We start from the raw sequence: 17055 nt of genomic DNA, 5'->3' as shown, positions 1-17055 counted from the left end.
ATAGCCTGATTTTCACCAGGGCTGCCTGTCAGCGGTTTCTAACCAGGCTGGACCCTCAGTAAGTTGTATAGTTATCTTCACTGTCAAGATAACTGTGACTCTTGCTAGATAGCCCAAATGATGGTAATTAGAATGTGATACCCCTTTTTGCAAAAACAGATATACCGGTGCCGTCGATCAGATTTGTCACAAAATGTATGAACAACAGTGCTGCTCCCCAGTCCTGCATATAAACTGCAGTTGTATGCATCCCTGAGTGTTGAACTGGAGTGCCTTTCTGTTCTAGTAGTCTCATTAATTTCAGTAGAATTCCTTCTGGTTACAATAAAGGTGAAAGAAATCAAAATAGAAACAAATAGAGGTCTAATATTTTCGTATTAGGATTGCATTATAAGTATTGATATTTTTAGGTACAACTCACTTGAGAAGCTACTTAAGTAAATTTCTCTCTTAGAGTTTCTAAAAACTCCTTTGTTTTCAGTGGAAGTTTGTATGAGAATGAAATTGGCAAAGAAGGGATGGGAGGAGAAAAAATATTTTCAGTTTGTAGGGAATTTTCTTTTTTTTTTCTCTAAAATCTGGATTTAGTCCAACATGGACCAAAAATGATTTTTTTAAATTTAATTTTCCATGAACAAGAAAGTCTTCTGATCCTGTAGGCACTCGCTGAAAGTCATCTTCAGGAGCGTTACCTTACCTATGCAGATGTATTGGGGTCCCAAGACACCCAGGCTGGAGGTAGAGCTTCCAGTTTCCAAAGGCGCTAGCCCCTACAGGTGTGGCTCTTCAGCATGTCTGTCCTTGGTCTGAGAACTTGGCAGTATCCAACTTCCTCAGGGAGCACGCTTCAGTGGTTAGGCAGTGTCGGATCCTGCTAAAGTTGATTGAGTTAGATGTACTTCCATAAAAGTATGCATTTAATCCACTAGCGTTTTTTTCCTGATTTCTCGTTAGGTATACAAGGGAATTAATATAGAATCTTGCCTGTTATATTTGTCTTTTGTCTTAAGCTTCCATGTCTCAGATACTCGCCGTGTTCAAGGCATGGAAACAAATCTTGAAGGATATTATACTTCCCTTTATTAAGCACATCTATCCCTTTTGCCTTTACAAATAACAATTTTATTTGTATATATAATATATGTATATTCTTTATAAATACACATATGTTGTAATATATAAAATATATTAATATGTTTTTTATTTTTAGCTTGGGGTCAACAAGGGACCACTTAAGCAAACTGGACATACACAGGTTAATGGGATGAGATGGGGTATATTTGAGGGTACTGAGGAAGCTGGCTGATATCACTGCGAAGCCACCCATCTTTAAAAAGCCATTGCAATTTGTTGAGGTTCCCGTTGACTGGAAAAATGCAGATGTCATGCCATTCTTGAAGAGTAAGAAGGAGGATCCAGAAAACCATGGGCTATTCCACCTCACCTCAGTCCCTGGGACCAATCCAATAGACCACGTTCTTCTAGAAGCTATTTCCAGTCCCTTAGCAGTCAGCACAGATATTCAAAGGTCAGGCTGTGTCTGACTAACCTGGTTGCCTTATATGATGAACCAGCTAGCCATGTGGATGAAGGAAGACAACTATTATTTGACTTTAGCAATGTTTTTGATGTCATCTCCCATTGAATCCTCTCAGCCAAATTAGAGAGATATGCACTTGCTGGGTGGACTACATGGTGCATGGTAAACTGGTGTGACCGCTTGGCTCAAAGAGTAGCTGTTCAAAACCCAACTGACAGCTGGCACTTACTAGTGGCACTTACCACAAGAGTTATACAGTGGTCAGTTATTGCTCAGTGTTTTTATTTATGATCTAGATAATGGGATGGAGTGCACCTTCAGCAATTTCATAGACGACAGGAAGCTTTGGGCAGAATAATCTGCAGGGTGCTACAGGGTAGGACTGTCATCCAGAAGGGCAATGATAACTTGAAAAAAATAAGCTGACAAAAGCCTTGTGAAACTTAAATACAAAATTGTGCACCGAGGTTGGAATGCCCTTGTGCAGCAGTGCAGGTTAGGTCCTGACTGTCTCAGCAGCAGCCTTGCAGGAAAGGATCTGAGAGGCCACTCGGAAGTGGACAATAAGTAGAATGTGAGCGGCAGGGTGCCCTTGTTGCAGTGGAGGCTGACCTGCATTAGGAAGATTGGACTGCATTAGTAGGAGCAAAGAAGGAGGATAGAAGGCTGTAGAAGAAGGAGATAAAGTTGCTGTCTTCCTCTACCCAGTGGGGGGTTCCAGACTGTTTAAGAAGCACCACTGAAAGAATGAGAGGCAGCATTCAAAAACGGCAGCAAGGGAAATTCTGACTACACATAAGGAAAAAAAGTTCACAGTGAGAATGGAGAAGTATTGGAACAGCTTTCCCAGTGAGGCTGTGGAACTTTCAGCCTTGGAGCTGTTCAGAACTCACCTGGACAAGGCCTTGCACAACTTGTTCTAACTTTGGCCCTGCCTTCGGCTTGGGTTTGGAACAGCTGATTTCCAGAGGTCCCTTCCAACCTAAATTGTTCTGTGATCCTGAAAGACATAGGTGCTAATCAAAATAGAGTAGCCTGATAAACTGCTGGATTTTGGTTGTTTATGAACACAAAATTCTGAAATCATCTTATGAACTTTGAATACATAACATGGGGCATTGTGCGCTCCGGTAGATTTCATGTGGGTAGAATGAGAACGTTTATGAGAGGAGGAAGGAAGACTCTTATGGGATAAAATTGTGCATTGGCAATATACAGCACTACAGTAGTGCGTTGCACATGTCCCGCATTCTTGCACAGTATTTTAAAGTTTGAGTGAATCATTTCCACTGAAGTGATGCAAGCGCCAAATCAGTCACTTCTCTGTGTAATCTTCATAATCAGCACTTGATGGAAAAGTTAATTATTTGCTAGTAGATGGGTATGTGCTGTCTGTGTATGTATAGGGAGTGTGATTTATGATGGACAACAGCTTAAGTTACCCTTTCTGCAGAAGGAATGAAGTTCTCACGTAGGTATTAAACTTTAGGAGGCTAAACAACCACCAGATGATTTTTGTACAAAATTAGTCTGAGCAATTTCAAGATCCTTCTGTTATTGTATTCAATTTTTCCTCGGGAAAAATTGGAAAGTGGTGCTCTTGGAAGTCTACTGGAGATCATGTTACAGTCTGATGCTGTTTCATTTGTAGTTATGGGAAGGCAGGCTAGGAAAGAGCAACAAAGGAAATTCTCAGCATACCTTCCAGAACAGAATTTGTACCCTTATTGCATGACAAACCCCTCTCAGAGATTTGTTTCTACCATTTCAGCTTTCCAGTGACTTTGCTTCAGGTTGATGCAGTATTGTTTATTTTATTCAGTTCCTCAGCACAAGAAATTTAGAATATTGAAATTACAGAGAACGTTAATAGTCTGTCACAATGATAAAAACTGGAGATTATGAAAAGCAGCAGAAGCAAAGAAGCAGCATTGCTTAGAGTAGAAGAGGTTTATTTGATGAGTAAGGCTGAATGCAGGTGTAGGCTTAGAGCCCAGTGGGAATTTAATGATTTACAGCCTGTCGGCATCTGCAGACAGACAGGAAGTAAATGGATTGTATATAAGTGCTTGCTTCAATGTTGGCTGACTTTTCATTAGGCAGACTGCACCAGTTAGAAGCCAATACAAGCACAGATTTGGTTCTTAGTTTTCTTTATATTAATTTACTGGGCACTAGCGTGACTAAATTAAAATTTATTGTAAAAATACTAGAGGCAGTATATACACTTATGCCCTTTCTCTTTATGATTTTAACATTATTATGATATTTAGCTTAAGTTTTCATAATTTTTTAAGTACTGCTCAATATTTTAGTGTCCAACTCTTGAGCTAGGATAAGCCAGCATAGTTCTGCATCTGCCCTATAGACTTTCCTACTACAGAAGAAAATAGTTTCATTTATACAAGTAGTTTGCTATGAAAAGTATATGTAGAATGATAACTTTTTGAAGCTGAAGCCTTTGTCTGGGAAAGGAGATCTCTTGATTTTTCTGTTTTTGTTCAGTGTTGGCGAAGAAAGAAACAGAAGGGAATTATCAGTGATTAGGAAAATAGGATGGGCCTTTGGGCTCCTGACATCTTTCCAAGCTCTGCTTCTTGCTGAGATACTGACTTAAGCATTTGCCATAAAGCTTTCAAAAGCAGGCACTGTTTTTAAGAACCTCACTCTTAAGTGCTGTGTTTGAGACACTCCATGCCAAAATTGCATGCATTTGTTTTAGTTGGAGCTACAAGTATTTTGCCACTGTAAACAGAGATCTGAAGACTGGCAGTCAAATATAAGGTTTAAAAAAACATTAGCCACTCCTGAAAAATATTGGCCTTAAACGTCTCAATTTATCTGTAAATTGTATGCAATACCTGTGCCCAGGATAATCTTGGGTCTTTAACCCCTTTTCATATGGGTTTCTTTGAAAACTGTGAGCAGAAGGTATAAGACGTCAAATAATTTGAAAGGATATTCAAAAATAAAAATGCTAATGTGCTGAACTTGAATCACATCTACATGGTATAGCAATTTTTGAGGCTTTTGTTGTTCGTAAGTTATTCACCAATATATAGGTTGTGATACAGAGAAGCTGAGTAAAAACTATATTTGGTGCAAACTTGGTTGACTGAGAGATGCCATTTAGTTTCATTCTTTGTATTAATTTAGAATGATGGCATCAACAACTGATCTACTTTGTACTCCTTTGTTAATGTACTTAGGAATTTTTTATTGCATAGTAGTGCAATATAGAAAGCATAAATTATATCCACCATTTTGTGTTAAAATATGAAATACTTTATAAGGACTAGTAATTTGTTTGCATGTTTTCAAAAGGTTTGGGGTGGAGCCTCCTGGATTAATAAAGTTGGAAAAAGAGATTGAACAAGAGGAAACACTTTCAGCCCCCCTTCCATCTCCTTCACCCTCACCAACAAAGTCTCCTGGGAAAAAGAGCACAGGGAAACTGTTGGATGACGCTGTAAGTGTGTGGGGAAGCTTCTCCTTCTCTGATCCATCCTGGTATGCACTTACTTGCAAAGCACCCAGAAGCCTGAGTTTAACATCTCACTATTTATTTAGATATTTGCAGGCTGCTAGAGTTAATTTACTTTTGACCACAATTATTTATGCTTGAAGTTTGGAAAAAATGTAGCATTGTGTAGGAGATCTGCAGTTTAGCCTAGCTTTGTGCTTAGGGCCAAGTTCCCTTCTTATTACTCCATTTTCTTTTTTTGTTCAGTTGTTATTCATCAACTCCCACTTGGTGTTATGTCTGAGAAAGGACTGAATCAGGAATATGAGATTTGGCCCATACTGACTTGTACAGATTGTTAACAAACTTAACAATCTTAGTTCTCTCAGCCTAATTTCTGTGCTGCAGTTCTGCGTGTTTCTCACACAGTAAAAATCACACAGCATTTTTTTTCTCATTGTTAGCAAGAAAGTATTTTTCTTTGAATTGCGTTAAGCTCTTTGCACTATACTGTAGTGCTCATTTCTGTTGTAAACCCTAGAGGAGTTCATTTGAAACAGCTGGATTCAGAGGAAAAGGACACATTTTGAGACCACGAAGAGGTTAAACTTGAAAAGTACAAATATATTCTATAAAAAGAAGCAGTTACTATAGTAACTGCTATATTACATGGTAGATGTGCCACCTGGGAGTTACAAAGCACTTCTTGAAAAGTCCATGTGCCACTCTTTTTGTTACAATGAGCAGATGGAATATAATGTTTGGTCATTTTATTGAAATACTTTGTATTATTTGATGCAAATAATTACATTTAACTTTTCTTACACTTTATATTTTTTCCTCAACTTTCCAGAAGCCTCACTTATGCTTTAGGAGAACAGAGAGAGAAAGGCTATGTGTAGAAGGAGGGATATGATTGTGTACCTTGCAGGAAAGGAGCAGAGAGGATGAAGGTTGTCTCCAACCACCTCTTTTAATTTAGAAAGCAGTAGGAATAAAAACAGAATGGAATTCATCCAGCTAGATTCCTGACCCTCACTGCCCCAGACACTTGCAACATAAAATAGCAGCAGTGCTCGTATAGTCCAGACACGAAATAAAATAGGATATAGTTCTTCACTCTGCTTCCTTATTTGATTTCCAAATTCCACTCAATAATACTTCTGTGTCCTTTGGGATAGTAAGGTAATGGAAGCCTCAACAGCAGATCAGCAGTGAAGGTGTCGTTATCCTCTGTTTTACACCATTATAAATCTGTTGGCTTTCATCCTCCACAGCACTGAAAGGGCTCTATTTTGCTCACACAGTGCAAAACAACCTTGAACCAGTTAGGCCCAGCTACTCTGGGTTTTTGCACGCTTAGATGAACCCTTGTAGATAGAGTTACTAAGGCATTTTTCACACTGCTCATCTCTTGGCTTCAAATTTCAGGAGTGTCTCCAGAAGCGATAACTACCATAGCATATAATGTCAGAAATCCCTGATTATCAGGGAACGCTCAGAGGGCTATTGCCAGATAGGTGGAGTTTGCTTTTAGAGGACTTTGTACTGTATTTGAAGAAACATAGGAATGCACCTTTTGCACCCTCAGCAACCTATACTGGATTTAAGTCATCATCTGCTGCTTTCATTGAAGCTATTTCTATTGTACAATGACTGTCTAAACAGTTTGATTCTCCAGAAACTGAGCCTAACTCTCACCTATTTCTTCATAGGAATTACTGGAATAATTCATCTTAAAATTATTCAGTACATCCAAATTGAGGAAAATTCATCTGATACTTGAGAATCATTTTTATATGTCAAAAACCTTCACAGTCCCTCGGCTTAGTTTAAAATGAAATATTTTTCACAAAGATATCCTGCCTTATTAGTTATTATTGGTTAGTTAGTCCACAAGGTAATAAAGTTATTTAGATAACAACACTGAATCATTTCAGAAATAATTTGAAAGCCTTCAAATCAATTAAGAAGGCTAGTTTCAAAAGCATCTTTGCCCTCCATGTGTCGTATAGAAAGAGTAATTTTGGTTAATTTTTTAACAACTTTCCACTTTATTTAATACATTGATTTTCAGATCTGCTGTTAATGGAAAGCTTTATTCTTTGTACTTTAGAAACCTTTCCTGCTTCTGATTTGTATTCTTGAGTATTCACTCAAGATAGGCAAAATATGTATCAGAATCCCATAGCTTTGCCCTGTTTTTCTTTTTTCTTCCCTAAAACAGTTTAAGACTTTCATGTTAGCTGTTCTGAGAATATTCTTTCTCAGTCCTCAGTCTATTTTTTTTACAGGGCTTTAGTTTACAAACGGTATCTGAAAAGGTCTTTGGAATATTACCTGAGGTGGACAAAATCTTTGGGAAGTTCTTTCAGCTTTTTATGTTGTTTGTCACCACCATACTAGGTCAGTTTCCACTGAAGTAAAGTGAAGTATATGAAAATATTATATTTGTCATTGTTGTTCCTTAACAGAAATGCAAATTGAATGTCAAATAAGAATTTGCTCAACCAGATCTGCTCTTTGGCATTGATGGCTGTGTTTCTTCCAGATCACCTAAAAGTTCAGAATATACTGTTACTAAACATTAATGCCTTTGGTAGTGCCAGAAAGTCTGAATTTTCACAAGAGGCTGCAGTCAACCTGATGTAGCTGAAAAAAGTAGCTTTCATCTGTCTCTTCTGAGCCCTTATTGGTGGGGTGCTGTAGTCAGGTTTGTCATTGAAAGAGTAGAGTACTCTTGAGCCTCCTTTAAGTTATGTTTGATTGCACTAGTTCCCTAAGCTGGAGATCATCAAAGGGTAGCAGCAGTACTGGGGAGTATCTTGGCATGGAGTTGACTGGCAGAGACTAGGCACATGGGCATGAATTTTTAATTGCATCTTTCTCCTTACAACCCTTCTGAATGACGGTGAGGTTAACTTGGGCCATGATTTCTGATCGTGTCACAGTATTCTTTGTTTACTTTTATTAAGGTGCAAGTACACTATTTGAAAGAGTAAAGCGAAGTTACTGGACATGGCCTTTTACCAATAAGCAGAATTACTTCTGTATCTACTATATTTATTTAGAAGGGAGAGTACATTGTTGTGACACTTTCATTTTGTCTGTCAGCCATACATAGCAACTCTGTCACTTCAGCTGTTTTTTTCATAAAATACTGAGTACACACCTACAAAAGATTGACACTGAACTCGGATTGCCAAACTATTGTCAGGCTACTTTTCTCTGTTGAACAGGGCGAATTTCAGGTTGAACTGTGACGCTCGTCTCTGTTTTGTCTCTTCACAGCTGGGAACTCCTTTTTGACATTAGAAGCCCCCCAGTCTGGCACTGCAGAAATAGTTTAAAACACTAGCATACTTGTTCCATTTTAATATATTTAGCCTTAAGGAACTGAGCATACAAGCGTATTTAATGTTAGCATTTTCTTTAATTGAATTTATATAGCTTATAGTTCAAGTATGGCCAGTTGTTGAGTCTGGCTAAATTTGATCCAAATCTTGAAGGGTTTGCTCAAGCAATTTGTACTGACCTTGCTGAGAAGTAAAGGGTGCTAATGCAAAAGTTCCCTTGTATAGTGATCTGTAGGACTGTGTATGTGTTCTGAGGTTGCACTAGATCTGCTTGGCCAGTGAATAATCTGAGAAGACAGTGAACCATTGCTAGATTTTTTCCTTCCCCAAAGTTTCCAAAGAAGTAAAGAACCCTTTTTATCCTCTGAAGACCATTTAATATATAACCGTGGCATTCAGATCTATGCAAGATGAGCCAAATCTTGAGTCCTCATTCAGGTTTTCTTCATTCATAGTTCATGTAAAACTCTCATGAAATTCAGTAGAATTTTGGCCTGAGTGAAGGGTCTACAATTTTCCCTTCGAAGCAGTGGTATACTGAATACTGTCGCCCAAAAAAATCATTCAGTGCCAAACTATTAAAACTATTAAAGTTGAAAGAAAAATTAAGGACAAATTTTAGGAAGTATCAAAAATGAAGATTTAGCAATATCGCATTATGGGCAAGTATCTTCTTGAATGTTTGGCTATGGATATGTTACCTTAGTTTCTATAACAATTTTCTTGATTTTTCAGGTTAAGCACATTTCTGAAGATCCACCTTGTAAATGCCCTAACAAATTCTGTGTGGAGCGCCTTTCACAAGGAAGATACAGAGTTGGAGAGAAGATTCTCTTTATTAGGGTAAAGGTTCTATTTTCTATTTTATAGAGAATTGCTAGTATCTGCTTCCTTCTCCTTTGGAAATGATATCACTGATTAGTAGGAGAAAGTATTCCCTTTTTGACCAGCACTGACTCAGTTTTATGACACTGTTAGGGAATAAAGAAACCGCAGTGGGTTAACTGGCCCAAGGAATTAATAGCATGCGAGTTAAGAGTTAGTTAGATCCTCCTAACTCTTAAGTCATTGCAGTTGCCCTGTCTTTGATCAATGACAACCGAAAGTCTTCAGAGACTGAGATGATGGCTTCTTCTCGGTTCTATTTGAAAGAACATCCACTTCATCATAGTAGCCTCACACTTTGCATTGATATTTGATGGGTCAGGAAAGAGATCAAAGACTTCATGATCACTGAGTTGCCAAGTCATGACTAAGACATATTGCTAAAGGATGGTGAGCAAAACAGTAACGTCCATACTACTTCAAATCCCAGTGTTGCATATGTAGATTTCATATGTAGTATATAATCTCTCATACCACAAAGTTAGCTGTGAATATAAATATTTGCTAGCATTATTATTTGGCTGAATTTAGCACAAATATATTATCCAAACTTCATTTTCATACTCTTGATCTTTTGTATGTATGCTTACACTGATAAATGTGAAAATATTCTAATAATCTGATTTTATAATAGTAGGATTTGATTCATGTTATGCTTCCTTCTGTTTTCCACTTTTCTTTCCACGTATGCCATTCTGGCAAAATTATAGCTCTTACTCTCCAAAGAACTATGTTATCCCTGTTTTCCTCAAGGCACGCAACCCTGATGTGATAAAACGCTGATGTGATTTAGCACTTGTTATGAGAACAGCAGAAGTCAAAGGGAGTCCATCCCAACTGTGGAAGTCAAGTCCCCAGCTGAGTAAAACATTGGAGTGCTTGCTCTATCATAAACCTATATGCTTAAGTTCCATTGAAGTAAAATTTAGATAAGGGTTTAGGTAGTCCTTTGTGCATAAAGTTGAGAACATGTTTAAGTACTGTGCTGAATAGGGATTGAAAACTTGCAGTTAATTCAGTAGTAGCTCTGGAAGAAGACGAAATATAGGATTAATCACATGGTTTGAGATTTTACATGCTAATATAAAGGATTAGTAGTTTTTATATTTCATAGCCAGTGAAACTTCTTTTTAATTCTGAAGTATTTGGAGGGTATTGAACCTAGTAGCTTTGAACCACTTTGAAGAAGCAGTTAATGTTCCTTAACTAAAGGTTCCAGATCTTCGTTTCTGTTTATCATTTGTAGTAATTTTGTTGTTTGTTTTATTTCATGAAAACTGGAAGTTAGATTCTAAATGGAATGTAGGTGCAGCTTTTGAGCTGCACATTTAAAACATTCTTGTACTAAATGGCTATTTAGTAATCTGGCACAGTTTAACACTTCTGCTCTCTTCCTTTTACTTTTAATTTTAAATAACAAAGTGCTTAAAATCTTCAAGTTTTGATAAACTAAGTGTTCCCCCCACCCCACCAGAATGGTGTCTCTTTTGCTGGCTCCTTTATTATGCAATCTAGTCTAAATCAGATTTCATTCCAAGTTTGCAAACAAATCACCCTTTTCATATCGCACTACTGCATTCCAAGTAGAATTGTGCCAAAAAATATAACAGCAATACTGTAAGATCTCTAACACTGTAGTTTAATGGTTATTCTATATTATTATCAATGGAAATTGGCTATTAACTTCAATGGGAGCAAGCACGTATTCCTAGGTTTTAACATCCTTGGTTTTGGTTAGTTAGAGTCTCATTATGAAACACTCCCCTGGATTGCAGTAAGTTTTCACCCTTCATTCTACATATTTTTATTTGGTACATGAATAGATTTATGAGTCTTTCTTTGAAATTTTTTGGGCAATTCCTTATGAGGAAACGCATTAGAGGGATGCATAGCTGACACTTAATTTTGTTGGCCAATTGGCACCCTCGTTTGATGCTACTGAGAGAGTTCCTCTACCTTGTATGTTCCATACATAGCAGAGTAAGGTTTTTTTCTGGACATTTTTTTTATCAATTATGCCTTGCCTGTGAAATAACAGATTAGAGATGGTATTTCTCGAATAACCTTATAAGTTACTGCTGCGCAGATATTGTCTGCTTGTTTAGAATCCAACCTGTTCCAGCTGAATCGAGATGAAAGTTTTTACTAATTTCTGTAGGTCAGCTCTGTACCACAGAGTTGCACAGAATGGTTGAGGTTGGAGGGGACCTCTGGAGATCATCTAGTCCAACCCCCTGCTCAAGCAGGGTCATCTAGAGCACAGTGCCCAGGATGTCCAGACAGCTTTTGAATATCTCCGGGGAAGGAGACTCTACAACCTCTCTGGGCAACCTGTTCTAGTGCTCAGTCACCCTCACAGGAAAGAAGTTTTTCCACGCGTTCAGACAGAACTTCCTGTGTTTTGGTTTGTGCCTGTTGCCTCTCGTCCTATCGTTGAGCACTGCTGAGAAGTGCCCATCCTCTTTACACCTTCCCTTCCCTTCAGATACTTACACACATTGATCAGATCCCCCCGCCCTCAGTCTTCTCTTCTCCAGGCTAAACTGGCCCAGCTCTCTCAGCCTTTCCTTATGTTAGAGATACTCCATAACCTTAACCATCTTTGTAGCCCTTCGCTGGACTTGCTTCAGTGTCTCTTTTGTATTGGGGAGCCCAGAATTGGACATAGTACTCCAGGTGAGGCCTCACCAGGGCTGAGCAGAGGGGGAGAATTACCTCCTTTGACCTGCTGGCAACGCTCTTCCTCGTGCACCCCAGGATCCCATTGGCCTTCTTGGCCACAAGGGCGTATTGCTGGCTCATGGTCAACTTGGCGTCCACCAGGACTCCCAGGTCCTTCTCTGCAGAGCTGCTTTCCAGCAGGCCAGCCTCAAGCCTGTATTGGTGCCTGGGGTTATTCCTCCCTAGGTGCAGGACCCTGCACTTGCCTGTGTTGAGCTTCATGACGTTCCTCTTTGCTTATCTCTCCAGCCTGTCGAGGTCCCTCTGAATGGCAGTGTAGCCCTCTGGGGTATCATCTACTCCTCCCATTTTTGTATTATCAGCAAACTTGCTGAGGAGGCACTCTATCCCTTCATCCAGGTCATTGATGAATAAGTTGGACAAGACTGGACCCAGTACTGACTCCTGGGGGACACCGCTAGCTCCAGGCCTCCAGCTAGACTTTGTGCCACTGATAATCCTCTGAGCTCTGCTATTCAGGCAGTTCTCAGTCCACCTCACTGGCCACTCATCCAGCCCACACTTCCTGAGCTTGCCTGTGAGGATGTGATGGGAGACAGTGTCAGAAGCCTTGCTGAAGTCCAGGTAGGCAACATCCACTGCTCTCCTTGTGTATCCAGCCAGTTGCCCCATCATAGAAGGCTATCAGGTTGGTTAAGCATGATTTCCCTTTGTGAATCCATGCTGACTACTCCTGATCACCTTCGTATCCTTCACATGCATGGAGATGGCCTCCAGGATGAGCTGTTTCATTACCTTTCCAGGGATGGAGGTGAGGCTGACAGTCCTGTAGTTCCCTGGGTCCTCTTTCTTGTCCTTTTTGAAGGCTGGACTTTTCTCCAGTCCTCAGGCACCTCTCCTGATCTCCAGGACCTTTCAAAGATGATCAAGAGTGGCCTAGCAATGACATCTGCCAGCTCCCTCAGCATTCCTTGGTGCATCCCATCAGGGACCATGGACTTGTGGGTGTCAGGTTTGCTTAAATGATCTCTAACCCTTGGATCCTCCTGAACCAAGGGAAAGTCTTCCTTTCTCCGGACTTTCTCCTTGGTCTTCAGGGTCTGGGAATTCCTGAGGGCTGGCTTTAGCAGTAAAGACTGAGACAAAGAGGGCCTTCAGTATCTCTGCCTTCTCTGTATCCTTTGTCACCAAGGCCCCTGCCCTGTTCAGCAGCGGGCCCACATTCCCTTTCTTCTTCCTTTTGTGGCTGATATATTTAAAGAAGCCTTCTTGCTGTCCTTGACACGCCTTGCCAGATCAAACTCCAAATGGGCCTTGGAGCCCATTCTTCCTAGTCCCATCCCTGCCTGCTTGAATGACATCCTTGTATTCATCCCAAGTGGCCTTTCTGTGCTTCCACCTTCTGTACGCTTCCTTCTTCTGTTTGAGTTTTGCCAGGTGTTTCTTGTTCATCCATGCAGCTCTCCTGCCCCCTTTACTCGACCATTTCTGTACTGATTGATGAACATGGCTACCTGTGAATGGTATAGCTGGTCAAATACACCTTTCAGCTGGAACTGCAATATTCTTTAAAAAACGATATGATTTTGATGAAGCAAGTCACTATGGAGGTTTATTCCCAGGCTTGTTCCAGTGTTGGAGAGCTCAGGATTTCTGTGTTCTATCTGTGCAGGAAAGCCTGGAGGAAAGTCTAGGACTTACTCCTTTCATGGGCGCATTCAGTGTGTGGTTTTTCTTTAACGTTTTCGTAACCTGGAAGTACCCCTTTCTAGTGTGATTGATTAGTTCATGAAGTTCAACAAAGGCAAGTGCAAGGTCCTGCACCTAGGCAGGAATTATCCCATGCACCAGTACAGGCTGGGGGTTGACCTGTTGGAAAGTAGCTCTGCCGAGAAGGACCTGGGAGTGCTGGTGGACAACAAGTTAAACATGAGCCAGCAGTGTGCCCTTGTGGCCAAGAAGGCCAATGGGATCCTGGGGTGCATTAGGCAGAGTGTTGCCAGCAGGACGAGGGAGGTGATCCTGCCCCTCTACTCAGCCCTGGGGAGGCCTCACCTGGAGTACTGTGTCCAGCTCTGGGCTCCCCAGTACAAGAGAGACATGGCACTCCTGGAGAGAGTCCAGCGGAGGGCTACCAAGATGATTAGAGGGCTGGAGCATCTCTCCTCTGAAGAAAGACTGCAAGAGCTGGGCCTGTTCAGCCTGGAGAAGAGAAGACTGAGAGGCGATCTCATCAACGTGTACAAGTATCTGAAGGGGGAGTGTCAAGAGGATGAGGCCAGCCTCTTCTCCGTGGTGCCCAGCAACAGGACAAGAGGCAATGGGCACAAACTGAACCACAGGAAGTTCCATCTGAACCTGAGAAAAAACTTCTTCACTGTGAGGGTGACAGAGCATTGGAACAGGTTGCCCAGAGAGGTAGTGGAGTCTCCTTCCCTGGAGATATTCAAAAGCCGTCTGGATGTGATCCTGGGCAATATGCTCTAGGTGACCCTGCTTGAACAGGGAGGTTGGACTAAATGATCTCCAGAGGTCCCTTCCAACCTAAATGATTCTGTGATTATCAGGCACTTTTAGGCAACAGTCACATCTGCAGGCACAGTGAGTTTGTGGTTGGCCATAGTTTTAACAGCTGAGATCAAAGTACAACTAAGAAATAAACTTTAACCTGGTGATGATTTTTTGAGTCTCACTGCTGTAGTTACCTTACTGATCTTACTGCAAACGCCTAATATTACAGAATTGATTTCTTAAATGACAGCTTGTTCAACCTTCTTATCCTTAATTCTGCTTTTCATTGATTGCATCAGGTATCAGTGTAAAATTTACAAAAGTTACAATTGGCCCACAAAATAGAAGAGGTACTAAGTATTTGTGTTGGAAAGGTCTGTTCTTCCCTTCTATGAGACATGTACCTACCTAGTAAGTATGGTTTTGGGGTGAAGGGGGAGTGCTGATTTTTTTTAAATATATGGCTGTTGATGCCCACATCTCCTTGGAAATGGCATCTTTGCTTCTAAAGCATACCTGTTCCACAGAACATGGAAAAAGTTAAGTTTTTTTGTTTGAAGTTTGTCGAGTATACCTATCCTTGTCTGTATTAGATACCAGCTTTCTCCAGTGACCTATGTAGGACTCCCTACTGACAGAGATGATGTCTGAAAATCAGGAATAGTTTTAATGATGCTATGATTATGTCATGTGATGAAAAAAAAACTTTGGAATAAGTAACAAATTCAAAGGAGATAGTTCTTCAAAACTTTTCTCATATAGTAGTATTTTCTCCAGTGAATGGTTGCTTTAAAATTAGAGTAATAATTTTTTCATATGGAAAAAGGTTGAAAATTCTCAATCCTTCTGTGTGCACTTTTGAAAAAGCATGAAGAAGCGAAATGTAAATAATGGAAGTCATGCAACCGTTAAGAGACCTCAAGTCTGCTGATAAGAACGTTAAGTTTAGATGTGATCTGTGTTTGCCATCTCCAATTAATTATTTGCATACTCATTCATTAGATCCCACTGTTATGCCATTAAGTGGCTTTGTGGTAGGGAACAGATAGGCCTCAATCCTTCGAAGTAATTGAAGTAATAAACCTATTTTTAAAAGTAAAAAGAATAACAAGATGTGAAAACTTCCATTGCACAAAAAGGCATGTTTTGTAACTTGGAAGATGGAGTCAGTGAGTGTGAAGTGCTTATTCCTTGCAGAAGGCAGTAAAGAAGTTTTTTAGATTAATAGAGAATTTTATTGCAAGAAAGTCAGTCAGGCCCGTTCAGCTTAGAAAAAGGTAGTTTTTTAAGCTTTGAATTTCAGTGATAGAAATACCTTTACTTCAAACTACCTTGCATTTAATATACAGTATGAACATAAGGATGTACACTTTCTGCAGACTAGCAAGCTTCTCTCCCGAAGGAACATCTGTTGGCCCATATCCTTAATAACATACAATCACTGAGTTCTGCACAGTGAAAATTTGTCGTCTTTGTGAAACTAGAGTCAAGTTAGGTGACATAATGGTTCTTGGCTTTAAAACCTGTGATTCTTCTTGTGACTTACAGGTGCTCTATACCTGGCAGACCGAATGATAAGCGTGCAATTGCTCTTACCGTTTTTAACTTTGATACCACTTAGTTGTTGTCTTGTAGTAATAATAAAATAGTTGTTTAATACTAGCTCCCTCTAAATCCTGGGTAATGGAAGGCATTGTTTGGTTCTGTAGAAACTGTGTAGAAATTTTCTTTTGGGATTTGCTATCAAATGTGTGAGTGTATATATGATTGCTTTGTAAACAACAATCTGATGTACATTACTGCCCCTTCATGGTGAGAAAAATGTAGTTGTCTAAGTACATGCTAGTACATGCATGTACTTATACAAGTACATGCTAGTCCAAACCATCCAGGTAGGGATGATGTACCAGCTAAGTAGTGGAAATAAGGGAAAATAGAAAGCAGACTGATTATACCATTTGCATGACTCAAATGTATTGTTCTGCTCTTCTGTTCCAAATGCATAAGTTTTATTATCGGATTTTGTTCAGTGTGTATGTGTTTATGTTTTTCTTCAGTACTATTTACCTGTTTTTTGTTCTGTCCTTTACTATAAGGACGACTGTAGCAGTAGTTCTGTCTTTCCCGGGCCCCCCTTTTTGTTGCTGAAATTCCTTCCGTGAAAATTCATCTGTATCAAACACCTAGCAGAGAGATCTCAAAATATCAAAAACATTAGTGGATCAGGGGAAAGCCTCTACTTTTGTTTGTTTGTTTTTGATTCATTTCTCCTTATGAATGGGGAAAAAATTAGTTCCCCTTAACAGAATGGGAGAAATAGCAGGATACCTGGGAAGAGAGAGCCATTTAGCAAGTGAATTCTAAAAATGTGTCTTGGGCCACAGAAGGGTAGTGGCAGTCGCTGGCCTCCTGCATCTCTGTCTGCTAGCACTTTTAGGCAAATACATTAATTCTCAACTCTAGCTATACTGCAAGAGGTGCTGTAAAATGCATGTATACAGTCTAGCCTTAATTTATATCCCTTGCATAAAGTTTTCTGGAGATCTTCCAGCAGTAGGTGGCTGGACGTTTCTTCACTATGTGCCATTCCTCTGACTACTTTATTCTCCCTGAATAGT

At 39.9% G+C, this 17055-nt stretch overlaps 1 protein-coding gene across 8 annotated transcripts in view; it reads left to right on the top strand.

Moving 5' to 3' along the window:
* The window catches only part of GAS2 (growth arrest specific 2), a 102997-nt gene that overhangs the window by 49016 nt on the left and 36926 nt on the right, over positions 1-17055 (top strand). For all 8 annotated transcript variants that reach the window (XM_068945338.1, XM_068945336.1, XM_068945332.1 and 5 more), the window contains 2 exons: positions 4865-5009; positions 9095-9202. In XM_068945338.1, coding sequence (XP_068801439.1) covers positions 4865-5009; positions 9095-9202 — 253 coding nt within the window. The remainder of the gene's footprint in view (positions 1-4864; positions 5010-9094; positions 9203-17055) is intronic.

Source organism: Struthio camelus, chromosome 5 (genome assembly GCF_040807025.1).
Source record: "Struthio camelus isolate bStrCam1 chromosome 5, bStrCam1.hap1, whole genome shotgun sequence".
Classification (NCBI taxonomy): Eukaryota; Metazoa; Chordata; class Aves; order Struthioniformes; family Struthionidae; genus Struthio; species Struthio camelus.
The sequence above is the reverse complement of the archived record's forward strand: the minus strand, read 5'-3'. Positions and strand labels throughout refer to the sequence as shown.